The sequence below is a fragment of the Chanodichthys erythropterus genome, chromosome 19, assembly GCF_024489055.1.
Source record: "Chanodichthys erythropterus isolate Z2021 chromosome 19, ASM2448905v1, whole genome shotgun sequence".
Taxonomy (NCBI): Eukaryota; Metazoa; Chordata; class Actinopteri; order Cypriniformes; family Xenocyprididae; genus Chanodichthys; species Chanodichthys erythropterus.
Genome location: NC_090239.1, coordinates 27,908,856 through 27,922,949, shown reverse-complemented (window position 1 = coordinate 27,922,949; position 14,094 = coordinate 27,908,856). Strand labels below are relative to the sequence as shown.

General features: G+C 32.7%; 2 protein-coding genes across 2 annotated transcripts; one reads left to right on the top strand and one right to left on the bottom strand.

Moving 5' to 3' along the window:
- The first annotated feature begins 218 nt into the window (after positions 1-218).
- Positions 219-5,374, top strand: g6pc1a.1 (glucose-6-phosphatase catalytic subunit 1a, tandem duplicate 1). The gene is made up of 5 exons (XM_067368897.1): positions 219-571; positions 1,135-1,244; positions 2,299-2,404; positions 2,504-2,619; positions 3,883-5,374. The coding sequence occupies exons 1-5, from the start codon at positions 354-356 to the stop codon at positions 4,380-4,382; spliced, it is 1,050 nt and encodes a 349-aa protein (XP_067224998.1). The 5' UTR covers positions 219-353; the 3' UTR covers positions 4,383-5,374.
- A 3,919-nt stretch (positions 5,375-9,293) lies between these two features.
- ptges3l (prostaglandin E synthase 3 like) lies at positions 9,294-12,425 on the bottom strand. Its single transcript, XM_067369423.1, has 7 exons — positions 12,206-12,425; positions 11,894-12,007; positions 11,046-11,112; positions 10,706-10,804; positions 10,109-10,198; positions 9,908-9,967; positions 9,294-9,810 (listed from the first exon to the last, which is right to left on the bottom strand). Exons 1-7 carry the CDS (start codon positions 12,232-12,234, stop codon positions 9,802-9,804), a joined length of 468 nt encoding a protein of 155 aa, XP_067225524.1. The 5' UTR covers positions 12,235-12,425; the 3' UTR covers positions 9,294-9,801.
- Between the last annotated feature and the right edge of the window lie 1,669 nt (positions 12,426-14,094).

Here is a 14,094-nt window from a genome sequence, read left to right as displayed (position 1 = left end):
CATTTTCGTTAAATGCGTCACTTTAAGATGTCATCATAGTGACATCACATTTCATGAAACCAAAGACAAAACTAATCAGTGTGTCCACTCATCATTTTATCAGTCTTTGCCTCATCCGCGTCATCACAGGTGAAAGGTCATGAAATCGAGGGCCCCGGCCAGCATGCAAACAAAACCAAACCATCTAGCCTTGAATAAAGTCCAACTAGAACAGAAAACTGGGGTCTGAGATTAGACGAAACCTGGCAGGTTGCCTTCGTATGTCCAGTTTGATCCCTATCCCTGCGCCTTGTGTCCATCCTCCATCCGAGCGCATTTGTCCAGGGTGACCATCCTGATCTCAGGCTGTAGATATGGACCTGCTTCACAGCTGGGGGGTGAATTTAGCTGTCCATTTGCAGACAGAGTACCGGGACTATGAGAATCTGTTTCAGTGGGTGTCATCGGTGGCAGATCTCCACACCACATTCTTTGTGTTTTTCCCCATTTGGTTTCATCTGCGCAGAGATGTTGCCATTAAACTCATTTGGGTGGCCGTGATCGGAGACTGGCTAAACCTCGTCCTGAAGTGGTGAGATGCTCTTTGGTTTGCGTGTTCTTAAAAAAAATCACTGAACTAGAAAATATAATGTGACAAGATTATGCTGATACATAATAAGTTGCATTATCAGAAATACTGACCCAATTTATATTAAAACTCTTTAGTACTAGTATGCACTGACATTTAAATTAAGAATACAATGCATCTATTGTGTACATATGTCTTTACACTGTACTTATATTTAAAAAAAACTGCATGTAATTACAGCTGTAATTAATTTGTAATTAATCTGTAATTAGACCCTTTCATTGACCCTTAAACCTACCCATACCACCATACCTGTCCCTTACCCATATTATATGAATATGAAGTGGGAACAGAAATGTATATGTATATTTTTATTTTTTTCTATTAATATTAAACATGCATTATGTAAGTTATTATTTATTAAATAAATATTATTTTGTTCTATGTTATCTTTGTACTCCTATTCTCCCTCTTCAAATAAATTATTTATTTATTTATTTATTTATTTATTTATTTTTAATGATGATGATGCTGCAGTTTAATATGATTTTGTGATATATTCATAGGGTGCTTTTCGGTGAGAGGCCGTACTGGTGGGTGAATGAGACTAAGTTTTACGGCCCTATAAAACATCCTGAACTGCAACAGTTCTCCATCACTTGTGAAACTGGACCAGGTATATTACAATATTTATTGCACAGCTATCTGAAATGCTCGATTTTGATTGGTCAATCACAGTTTTCTATGGTCAAATAGTTTTGTACTTTGCAGTTTTGATCTCTCACTTTTCTTCTCACACAATAAAACTCAAAAATGTAAACTCAAATCAGTATTTCATGTCTGTTTATTAATTTATTTTGGTAAGTTGTCATTTAATAAGCAGAATAATATACAATAAATTGGTCAGAATTGCTAAATAAAAGTTTACCATTTTTATTTTGCAATAATATCTGGCTCACTGTATATTACATCCCTTTCTACTTTATAATTGATTATGCTATGAATGAATTACAGCTCCAAATAACATTATACCGGTAGTAATTTAAGCAAGGTTGCTGATCTAATGTCTCATGTGGAAATGGATCTGGCTTCTCGTTATCGTACTGTTCCAGTTCAAGGGCCGTCTTTGAATGAAGCCACACATATTACTTACTAGTAATATTACACATATTGCTGGCAAGTATCCATTCATTCTTGACCTGAATTAGTACTCTAGACCAATTAAATTGGCTCATAAATAGTCTGATATTTTATCTAAATGTCTGCTGGTATTTTCCTTAAGCTGGTTTAAGCTGGTTTTAGCTGGTCTCCCTGTCTGACAAGCTGAAAAGTGTCCAAAACCAAAAAAAAATCAACCAATAAACCAGCCTGAGAAACCAGCAAACCACTTTAGGCTGGTTGCAACTGGGAAAGTTCCTGAATAAATGTATCTCTGACCAAACAACAATTGTTTTTCCACACAATCTCTGATTTGATATTTTCTGTAAGGATTCATGTCTGTTTAACCTTTGCCCACTGTTCAGGGTAACACATCACAAGTAACGTGAGTTATGTAATCAGATTACTTTTTCAAGTAAATAGGAAAAGGTAAAGTAATCCATTACTTTCCATAAAAAGTAACTAAGTAATGCAATTAGTTACTTTTTTAAGGAAGTAATGCAATATTGTAATGCTTAAATTTCTCCAACACTGGTGTTCACCACAATGCTGGTTTGGTTGTCGTTCATCAGGGAGCCCGTCGGGTCATGCCATGGGTTCTGCAGGAGTTGGGTATGTAATGGTTACAGCAGTGCTTTCCATTGTTGCTGAAAGAAAAATACCTCCTTTAAGTTATAGGTGAGTTTGAGAAAAGTAGATCTGTGCCTGATGGTCATCTGAAGGAAACAACTGTTTTATGGGCGTAATGTTTCAGTATACAGTATTGTCTGCTTTTAGATTTTTACAGTTGATGCTCTGGATGCTTCTGGGTTTGGTGGAGTTACTGGTGTGCATGTCTAGAGTCTATCTGGCAGCCCATTTCCCACACCAAGTTATCAGTGGAGTTATTTCAGGTAGATGTCTTCTTTTTTTCGTCAGTTGGTCAATGGCATAGAATGTCCATGATGGAAAAAAATGAAAAATATATATTTTTTAAAATTCTTTAAAATGTGCATTCATGTTGGTTTAGAAAAACATATATATATATATATATATATATATATATATATATATATATATATATATATATATATATATATATATATATATATATATATATATATATATATATATATATGTTTTAAAGAAAATAAAAAATGTAATGACTGCAAAAATGTCATGTGGTGTAACCAAGAAATCTTGTGTTTACTTCACATCTTAATCATTATTTTCAAAAATGTTTTGTAATTTATATATTTTTTATTTATTTATTTAATTTAAAAAATATCATGAATTAGTAATTCATAAATATTACATTTTTGGGAGTCACACCACATGACAATTTTCAACATGAACCAGTGTTATTTTAGTATCATTGATATACTATAATTATTTTTTTTTATATTCTGAGTTTTATTAACAGTTTTTATTTTTGTGTTTTCCATTTTAGTTAAAGTTTTAGTAATTTTGTTGTGTATTTTTGTCCTTTTTTGGTGTCTATATGGTTTTTATTCATTTTTGTCTTTTTTGTCTTTGTCGTTTTTAGTAATTTTGTATTTTAATTTGAGAGATTTTACTTTATAAAATTAAATGAAAATGAAAAATGTTGCTTTGGCAACTAGCTGAAATAAAACAGGTTTAAGGTTTTTAAAGTTAGTTCATGTTTATTTTATTTCAAGTATCAGTTTATCTTTGTTTTAGTTTTAATTTTAGTTATCTAACCCTGACCTGAACTTTTCATATAAGGTTACGGGTCAAGGTCACATGACTGCGTATTCGCAGCTATTTGGAAGTTAAAGGTTTTCACATAATAATAAGCAGTGAAGCAGTTTTGTAATAAAAAAATAATAATAAATGATTAAGGCAAACTACTCAACTATTTCCAAGAATTTCATCCTATTAATGAGCCTTTTTTCTTTCCCGTTTATCATGATATTAGGGCAGTTGTACCGCCCATTTTTGGCTTTTTACTTTATATCCCTTATGATATCAAAATGATTTTTATTTGATAAATTAAAAACATGATTATCATTCAAGAGGTGTATTCAAGTCACTATACTGTATGTACGAATTACATTTTTGATGTATTTCTTAAATAATCTAAATTCATTTTACAGTGCATCAGCGTTTTATGTTGCTTTCAGATGCTCTGACAGCTCTTGGTCTTTTATTTCCAGGTATAATTGTAGCAGAAACATTCTCCAGAGTGCAGTGGATCTACAGCGCAAATCTGAAAAAGTACTTCAGTGTCACGCTGTTCCTGCTCTTCTTCGCGGTGGGCTTCTATGTGCTTCTGAAAGCTCTGGGTGTGGATCTGCTCTGGACATTGGCAAAGGCCCAGAAATGGTGCGTCAGTCCAGATTGGGTCCTCATGGACACCACCCCCTTTGCTAGCCTGTTGAGGAACATGGGCACCCTGTTTGGTCTGGGACTTGGTCTTCACTTGTCACGCTACAATGAAACGAGAAGCAAGAAACACAGCAGCGCCTCTTTCAGGACAGGATGTATTGGTGCATCATTGGTGTTGCTGCAGCTCCTGGATAAGATGACGTTTTCCTCGAGCAACCAGTTACTTTTCTACCTTCTGTCATTCGGCAAGTGCGCTGTAGCTTTGGTGCTTCCCACTGCTCTTGTTCCTGGAGCGATATCTTGGATTTCACAAAAAAAACAAGCATGAAAAGGACATGTAGTGCAATATTCGTGCAAAACTTTGGTGAATGATAAACCATAGTGTTTGACTGATACAGTTTTGCATCGCAACCGATTTTCAAGGCAAACGCAATGGTTCGGCAAACATTTTTGCTGGGCACTCTTTAGAAAATACCTCAGATGGCATGTACAGGATGGGTGGATACAAAATATCATTTAAACTCTTTTGAACTGTCCTGTGGTTTTAGTTTTTTGTGGTTCCATTCTCATCAACACTGATAAGAAATTTGGTATAGGAACTATTGTCACTCAGAAATTGCTAGAAACAATTACAAAGAAATGGCAAGTAACACATTGAATTGATGTGCAATTTTTAAGCAGAAAAACTACATTTAGGCTATAAAATGTGCTCCACCTTCTTGATTTTTCAGAAACTGTTAAGTATGAAAGGTTGGTTTGCATTATGAGACATTGAATTGAATTGAATTGTTCCTCCTCTCGAATCCTCTCGCATGACTATAAAGAATTTATGTGGCTGTAATTATAATATGTGGCTTTAATAATACGTTTTCATATTCTGGCACCTCCCTGCATATCTTGTTATCTGTGAATGGGTCTAAAGGAGGCTGGCCCATTCACTAAGTAACTTTCATTCAGATCTTATGTTCAAAGGTCCCTCAGTCATGCTCTGTACATACAGTATGGCTGTACATTGTTCCTATGACTGCTGTTATAGGGATCATTCATCTTAAAGTGAGATATTGCACCATTTAACTATATCATATACTTGGAGCTATACATTAACGTCCTACCAAAACCTTGCTTTAGATAAACAAAGAACAGATTCTACACATTAAATCAATTTACAAATGGATATGTTTTTTCAAAAATTAGTCACACATAAATTATATTATATTATATTATATTATATTATATTATATTATATTATATTATATTATATTATATTATATTATATTATATTATATTATATTATATTATATTATATTATATTATATTATATTATATATACCATTGCTTTCAAATCGATTAATTGTGATTAATCACATCTATATACAGTCAAACCAAAAATTAATCAGACATTTTTTATATTTTTGATACATTTTTACTGGGTGCAGGACACTATAGTTCATTTATGTAAGTGAGGATAGCAAAATAAACTGTGACATATTATACCCAAAAATTCTTCATACAGTAGACTACCTGTAAAATTGATAAAAATTTGGAACCCAAAAATTACTCACTTTGACCTGACCATGTTTTGCATAAGTGTTTTCTGACATAATTAATTTTTCTGACAGTTTAACTCTGAGATCTTGTCATATTTTATTAACATTTTTTTAAACTATAGTGAATAAACTGTATTAATAATATACAATTTAATAAATTTTGGTTTGACTATATATATATATATATATATATATATATATATATATATATATATATATATATATATATATATATATATATATATATATATATACATAATATTATATTAGATGCGATTAATCATGATTAATCAATTTGAAAGCACTAATATATATGCTGTCAAATCGATTAATCACATCTAACATAAGTTACATAACATATATATATATATATATATATATATATATATACACATATATATATATATACACATTTATGTATATAAATTATACATAATGATATACATTAATCATGAATGGTCGATTTGACTATATATAGCTGATTTTTTATTTTTTATTTTTATTATGAAAAATACCATTAAATTGTATTTTATTATATATTGAATTTAGGTTTTAAGTACCTACATGCAGAACTAAACCAATGATATCTCTTTTTATGACTTTAATTATGGAATACTGTCTCTAGGATGGGACTTTTTTATCCGTTAACAATGTGATTGCATGCATGCATGTCTTTCAGTTTACTTACAGACAACTTTAACTGCACATGATGTTGCATAATGAAAGAATAAATGTTTACAGTGTGGAGATGTTGTTTGTTTCTGTTTTACTTGTGCATTTAAAACTTACTTATCACCAAAGCCTCTGTTAATTTTTTCCAGATCCAGTGGCTTCACATGTTAGTGAAAATAAACAAATTAATTCATTAAATTTGGTTTTAGTTCTTTAGATTGTGTTTGGTTTGTTAAAAATGTTTACGTTATAATAAAATGTTTCATTTTTCTGAAAAACATCCATATTGATTAATTTTTCCTCCAAAGAACTTCTTTTAAATATTAACTTTCTTTGCCAGCTTTTCTCTGACCTCTTTTACAGACGTTTAAATTTTGTTCTTCTGTGGGGTTTGTGATGGGCGTAGTAGGCCAAAGTGCAGAACATTTTGTTTATGCGTTTGGTGGCCTGGAGAATCTGCGGCCCGTTACATCACAGACTGCACAAACATCCTTATCAATGTTTTTCACTCCTCACTGAAGGTTACAGGTTGAACGTGTGCCACACAGCACTGTTCTGTCCCGGACAATGCTGTTTGGTCATTGGCTGTAAAAAAAAAAGTAGATTTAACACAAAAAAAAAGTATTCACACTCATGTCATGCTTAAAGGGTTAGTTCACCCAAAAATAAAAATTCTGTCATTTACTCACCCTCATGTCATTCCAAACTTAATTGCTTGATTCATATAGATTAGTTTTATGATCTCTTTATGAGCGTTATGAAGTTGTGACAAAGTGGTAGTTGTGACAGAAATCTCTCAGATTGCATTTAAAATATCTTCATTTATGAACCAAAATCTTACAGGTTTGGAATGACATGAGGGTGAGTAATTGACAACATTTTTTTCAGATTTGGATAAACTAACCCTTTAACCTCTTTAACTTCATTTCTTCTGTTAGATGGTGAAACGGACTTCCATGCACCCTTGTGGAAAGAAGTAGACTTTAGCATACTTTTAAAAAGAGTACTTATGGAAATAATATACTTAAGTGCAAACTAAATGTAATGTTTGTGGACACTTAATTGCATGTTATTAAATTAAAATGTATTATAGGTTAAATTCATATTAAATACAGCAAATTTAACTTATGAGTGCTTTTTGACCCTCTGTTGTCTTTGAAATATGGTTATACTGCTCAAACATTTAATGGTAAATTGAAATATACTTTATACTTTAAATATACTAGCATTTTAATTTAAAACTTGTATGTCTTGTGTTTAAATCAGTTTATGTACATTTGTAATGAAATTGCAGTTTAGAACATTTAAAATATTTTAACTAAAACACACTACAGTTAAAAAAAATGATTATCAAGTCTTTACCTGTGCTTTAGTATGTTAGTCAACACATCAAAATAAGTGTACTTCTTTAAGAAAAACAAAAGATAAAAACTGCAAGTGTGGGTTTGGACAGGCCCATATAGTCATGAAAGAGTTTTCACTTTTAGTACACTTAAGCGGTCTTTTATTTCATATTATATTATATACTGCAAGTACAGTTTCTCAAAAATATACATTTAAGGTTTGAAGTACACTACATGTGCATATTCATTACAATTAAGCACACTTCTTTTTCACAGCAGCAAGTACTGTAGTAGTGTAGTTCCTAATAAAATGTTTCAAAATTTAAAAGCACCAAAATTATGATCTGTGAACAAATTGTAAAGACTAATTTTGTGAATGTGTTATTTTTAAGTATACTTCACTTTTCCCGTGGGTCAGCGTATGCAGCGCGCACTGCCAGATTTTTGTTACCGCGCTTATACTTGTATGCAACATTTTTATTTATTTTTTTGCAGTAATTAGTTCATCCACAATGACTGAAACAGCTGTATTCTCCAGCCAGGCCAGTAGTTGGCGATGTCACTTTGTAAAGAAAAACTACTCGCACAATTTTCACAAATTCGCATTTTTGTAGTTTACACAGAGATGATTGTCAATAACTTGCACTTTGAATCCCGTTTTCAAAGGTTTGAGCTTTCAGGCCTGAAAACGCATAAAAAGCTCAAAAAGTGTTCCGTTTTTAGTTGAAAACAGTTTTGCATGATAAAAAAACTATACAATCAAATTGCTACTTTCCTCAAGAACACTCATTAATGTGATGAAGAGGACTCTAGTTTTGAGTGAATAACAACCTAAATCTGGGTCTGTTCCTCACACAAAGCTATGTTTGACTTCAGTTGATTCATAGAATTTATATTTTTATGTTGGTTTTGTGTCCTTAAAAGCTTCAGTCTCCATTCATTGTAAAAGAACGCCCAGCATATTCTTCTAAATGTCTTCTTTTGCATTTCTTAGAGGAATGAAAGTCATTCAAGTTTGGAACTATATGAAGGTGACTAAATGATGACAGAATTTAAAAATGTTGCAAGAAATCACAATACGCTAGCACTGTATTTATGTGATAATTTCCTTTCACCTAAGAAATCATTCTCTCCTTATCATTTTTTATCACTGTTGTACAGTCTTGAGTGGGTATCTTCCTCTTTGTATGCAGTGATAAACAAGATTTGGCCAATGGACTTGTACAATGCTTGTACAATGATACAAAGAGTCAGTTAAAAAAAGGTTAATGACTACTTGACCTGTTTTCCAGTCCATTCCATGAATGATCTATAATAAACTAGCAAAGGCCCTTCCACACACACATACTCGCACAGACAGGTCCATTTGGCTTAAATCGAGGGGTCACCTTTGTCTGCTGACGTAGTTGCTGAAAGATGGCACAATCCTGCTGCATAAGAAGAGTTGAGCAACAGTTGTCCATGCGTAACAGTGAACACTTGTGCTAACAGACCTGCTGTGCTTGCAGGAGCACAGGCTGGTCAATGGACAAAAGGTGAACCTTCTTCTTGGATTAAATATAAAATCATACTTATTTAAGACAATAAATTGTATGTTTTGTGACTATATGATCATTTGCATCAAGGCAAAAAAAACTTTGGACAATTATACAAATAGATTTGCATTATATAACAAAATAAAAGCAAGCATAATTTTAATGCAAAATATTTCACAAAATGTTAATGTCAAGTTTTGCATGATAAAACAATGGATACTGCTAATAATTAAGTCAAATGTATTTGAAATACATATCAAAATACTAAAGCATCACAGATAATGTGGGACATTAAAGTTTTTAATGTAGAAAACATACATTTCATAGCATAAGAATATACATAAGCAATTTCCTGTTGTATTTATAACAGCACCAATAGAAAATAAATGCACAACTAATTTTGTTTCTCACAACGGAACAATGATTTGTTTTGCAAGGAAGTCAAGAAAATCTAAGGTAAACATGTGACAGTTACATATTACATACGGTAAGTCTAGCTCACAATGCCAACGACAGAGTTCATGTTTACATCCAACAAAACCCAAAATCTATTGCCAGTTTTTCGGGGCAGTGTGAATTGGCTTTTACTGCATTCATAATATTTAGAAAAACTGGACTGTAAAGATCTGTCTTGGACAATGGTGCTCCACTCAGTCACTCTGTGAAGAAGACAAAAAAGTGTCCTGCGATGACTTCAAAACTGAAATGACATTACTAAAGACCGCATAACCATTTGATACTGTTTCTGGTACTTACAAGATCATCCAGGTCATCCATGGCAGGTGGCTCTCCTTTGTTCTTCATTTCATTAAGCATCTGCATTACAAAAGTCGTTACATTTTATAGAAAATGTAGGAATTTATTATGATCTCAACGTGCAACATCCTGTGACAATAAGTGAAATGATAATAGTATCATCCAAAATGATAAGTGCATCACCCAGATTAAAAGACTTACATCCATATACTGATCATATTCTGCCTTGCCATCTTCCTCCTCGTTTTCCCAGTCCCTCCAGTTATCAAAGTCTACTAACAGCCATGCTGGCTGAAAGGGCAAAGAAACAGAGCTCAGAGGAATGAAATAGATGGATTGAATGACAGGCAGACAGGCAGAGACAGACAGACAGACAGACAGACAGACAGACAGACAGATAGATAGATAGATAGATAGATAGATAGATAGATAGATAGATAGATAGATAGATAGATAGATAGATAGATAGATAGATAGATAGATTAGATAGATAGATAGATAGATAGATAGATAGATAGATAGATAGATAGATAGATAGATAGATAGATAGATAGATAGATAGATAGATAGATAGATAGATAGATAGATAAACAGATAGATAGATAGATAGATAGATAGATAGATAGATAGATAGATAGATAGATAGATAGATAGATAGATAGATAGATAGATAGATAGATAGATAGATAGATAGATAGATAGATAGATAGATAGATAGATAGATAGATAGATAGATAGATAGATAGATAGATAGATAGATAGATAGATAGATAGATAGATAGATAGATAGATAGATACCTTTGCTGTATCTTTCTGGAGTCGTGGCCATGCCACATTTTCCTTTACTTTCCTTATTAAGACATTAATTGTTCGGTCAAAGACCTTCTCCCTTGAATCCTAAAAGAGCATCATCCAGAAAGATGTCATGGATGAAATTTCATTTACACATTTCGCTTATTTCATGCACTGTGGGTCAAAAAAAAAAAACAACAAAAAAAAAAAAAACAAGCCCGTATTGTCAATAAAACACAATAATATGTTTGAATGTCTATATATTTACTATGCCACCTGAATTAAATATGCACACATACTACAAGCTTCAGGGTTTATATCACAAAAAAGATGGTAAGATACTTACAGATTTAAATACGCGATCATAAAATTCAATCTCATTATAGATATTGTTGTCATCCACATCTTTACAGCTAAAAAAAGAAAAAAAAAAAGAATTATTATTACTTTAGACATTTCCTTTCTTGTAAATATAGCTCAATACATTCTTTACCTGAATGTTTCAGTGCCCAAAAATGCCTATCATGTCAAAATCCCAAATGTCTTATTTTATAGCTCAAATGTTGCTCTTTTTTTTTTTTTTTTTTTTTTTTTTTAGCTCAGGAGATTTAATGGAGCTCTCAATTGTGTTTCATTCAAGTTTCACTGAAACGTTTCTCCTAAAATTCTTTAGGATAAATAAAACAATGCTATTGAGCAATACAGCATTCAGCAAGAGTACAGAGCTATAAAATGAATGTGAATAGTATAATACACATATTACTAGAGTAATTTTGAGAAGCAAGATACACTCTTAAAATTAAAGGTTCTTTAGTGTCATTGATGGTTCCAACATTTAACATGCATGGAAACTTTTCAATGCACAAAAGGTTCTTTACACTGGAAAAACAAAGTTCTCTGGATTGTACAATGTTCTTGACACTAAGGATTTTTTTTTTTTAAGAACTGTTGACTGAAAGTGGTTCTTCAACGGCATCACCGTGAAAACAACCTTTTGGAACATTTATTTTTAAGAGTGTATGTAAGCAAAATTCTGTATTTGCTTTGTATTTGATCTCATTGCTGTGCCTGACAATCACTTCAGTCTGACATTCCTATTGGATATTACTGGGAAAAACAGAGAAACACAAAAACAACATGAAAAGAAATAAATATTTGATATAATACATACTGGAAAATGTATAATTTTCTTACCTCAAAATAATTTTTGTGTCCTGAATATCTACCTGAACATCTTTTGGGTTTTGAATCATAAAGTTGATTGTGACGTACTTTTTCCGGTCGTACCAAAGAGTTTTGGCTGGTTGACTAAAGAAATTAAAGAACCAATTTAAGCAATTTCTAATTTGGTTACTCTTTAAAAACAAAACTTTCTGATCTAACATGATGAAACCATATAATTTAAGTCTAAGTTCAGAGTTCATTGTGAAAATCACATGTACTCTTCAAGAAGACATCAGCATGCGGCTTCTATCATATCAAATAAGCACACATGTTCACACCTACCAGTCCTCTGGTCTCACAATCTTTGGCATCTTGACTTCTCGTAGAGTTGGTGTAGTTTCTGTAAATGTTTTAAATTATTTTCCTTACTTTTAGAGAAGACAGAATTGACTAGAGAGAGAGCTCAATGTGTGTCTGTGTGGCAGGCTGAGTGATTGGTTCTATTTTTAGGATGGATGGTATCAGCTGCTAGGAGAGGAACATACCACTTCACCCCCACTCCCCTGCTCTTCCCATTTAAAGGAGGTGGTGGAACACTCGGGAAAATCACTGAAGTTTCTACCCTCACCCAGACCGTGATATTCCCTTTCACATAAACCCTCCCCCTGGTGAGAATCTGAGAGAAACAGATGCAAACCTCAACAAATGTTTATTTGAGTCATAGGGGCCATTTACACAACAGCATTTTCAACAAAAATGAAAAACTTATTATGTGTTTTGGTCGTTCATTAACACAACAACAGAGTGTTGGGGAACTGAAAACACACACTTTTGAAAATGTATTTCAAAGTGCAAGTTTTTGAAAATTATACCATTATTGTCTCCATGTTATCTACAAAAACGTGAATTTAGGAAAAAGGTGATGTCTTTGAGAAACAAACGTGTTTCTTTACAAAGCGACATCGCCAACTACTGGCCTGGCAGCAGAATACAGCATTTTTGTTGTTTTTGCGAATCCGTGTGAACGGAGATCATTTTGACAACGTTGTTGTATATGGAAAAACCTTTCAGTTTTTAGTACATCGTTGTCATGTAAACATACCCCGATGCAAACATTCAATTTTGGAATTTTGGTTTCTATTTCTTCGCGACGTCGCGGCTGGAACAGCAACACAAAATATGGCAATGATAATATAATGTTTATGTGCTTTATTTAATGTTAAAAGCTAAAGCTAAATCTAATGAGAGTTTGAAAATAATAAAGATCTTGAAAATAAATAAATGGGCACAATAACGTTCACACTGTCAACTCAATTCGAACAAATAAGTATTCTATGACAAAGATTGGTTCATTCACTCCGTATGTACTTTAAATAATGTTTAAATGGTGTAATATTTATGAATTTTACTATGTTCTTGCCCATTTCATTGTGTCTGCTGTGCTCTTGCCGAGAGCCCACCCACACTCTCTTCTGATTGGCTGTGGTTTTTGATTGATTTTGTCGCATCTTATTATTCTTACTGGAGTCTTATCGCATCGCGTCTGGTTAGGACACGGTGTTAGTCCTCCAAGGTTTATAATGGTTGTGAATAGCCCAAATTCTGAAGACAGAAAAAATGCATCCATCCATAAAAAAAAAAAAAAAAATTAATCCATACTACTCCAGAGGATCAATAAAGGCCTTCTGAACTGAATCGATGCGTTTGTGCAACACGTAGTATGTCATGTCATTGTGTAGAACGTCATAGCATTGTCTACTACATCGCAGAAGTTACCGCTTTTTGGACAAATGTCAGATGCATATGGTTGTTGCGCCAGAAGCTCGTTATTTTAAATAAGGATACTTATCTTACACAAATGCATCGATTTGCTTCAGAAGGCCTTTATTAACCCCCTGGAGTAGTATGGATTCATTTTTTATGGATGGATGCATTTTTTCTGTCTTGGGCTACCATTCACAACCATTATAAATCTTGGAGGACTAAGGATATTTTAAAATATATCTCAGATTGTGTTTGTCTGAAAAAAGATAGTCATTTACACCTATGGCTTGAGGGTGAGTAAATCATGGAATAATTTAAATTTTTATGTAAACTACCCCTTTAAGGGCAGTTTACACAACACTGTTTTCAACTGAAACGGAAAACTTTTTATGAATTTTGACCATTCATTTACACTGTTTTGGGGGCCTGAAAATGCAAACTTTTGAAAACAAGTTTCAAATGCAACT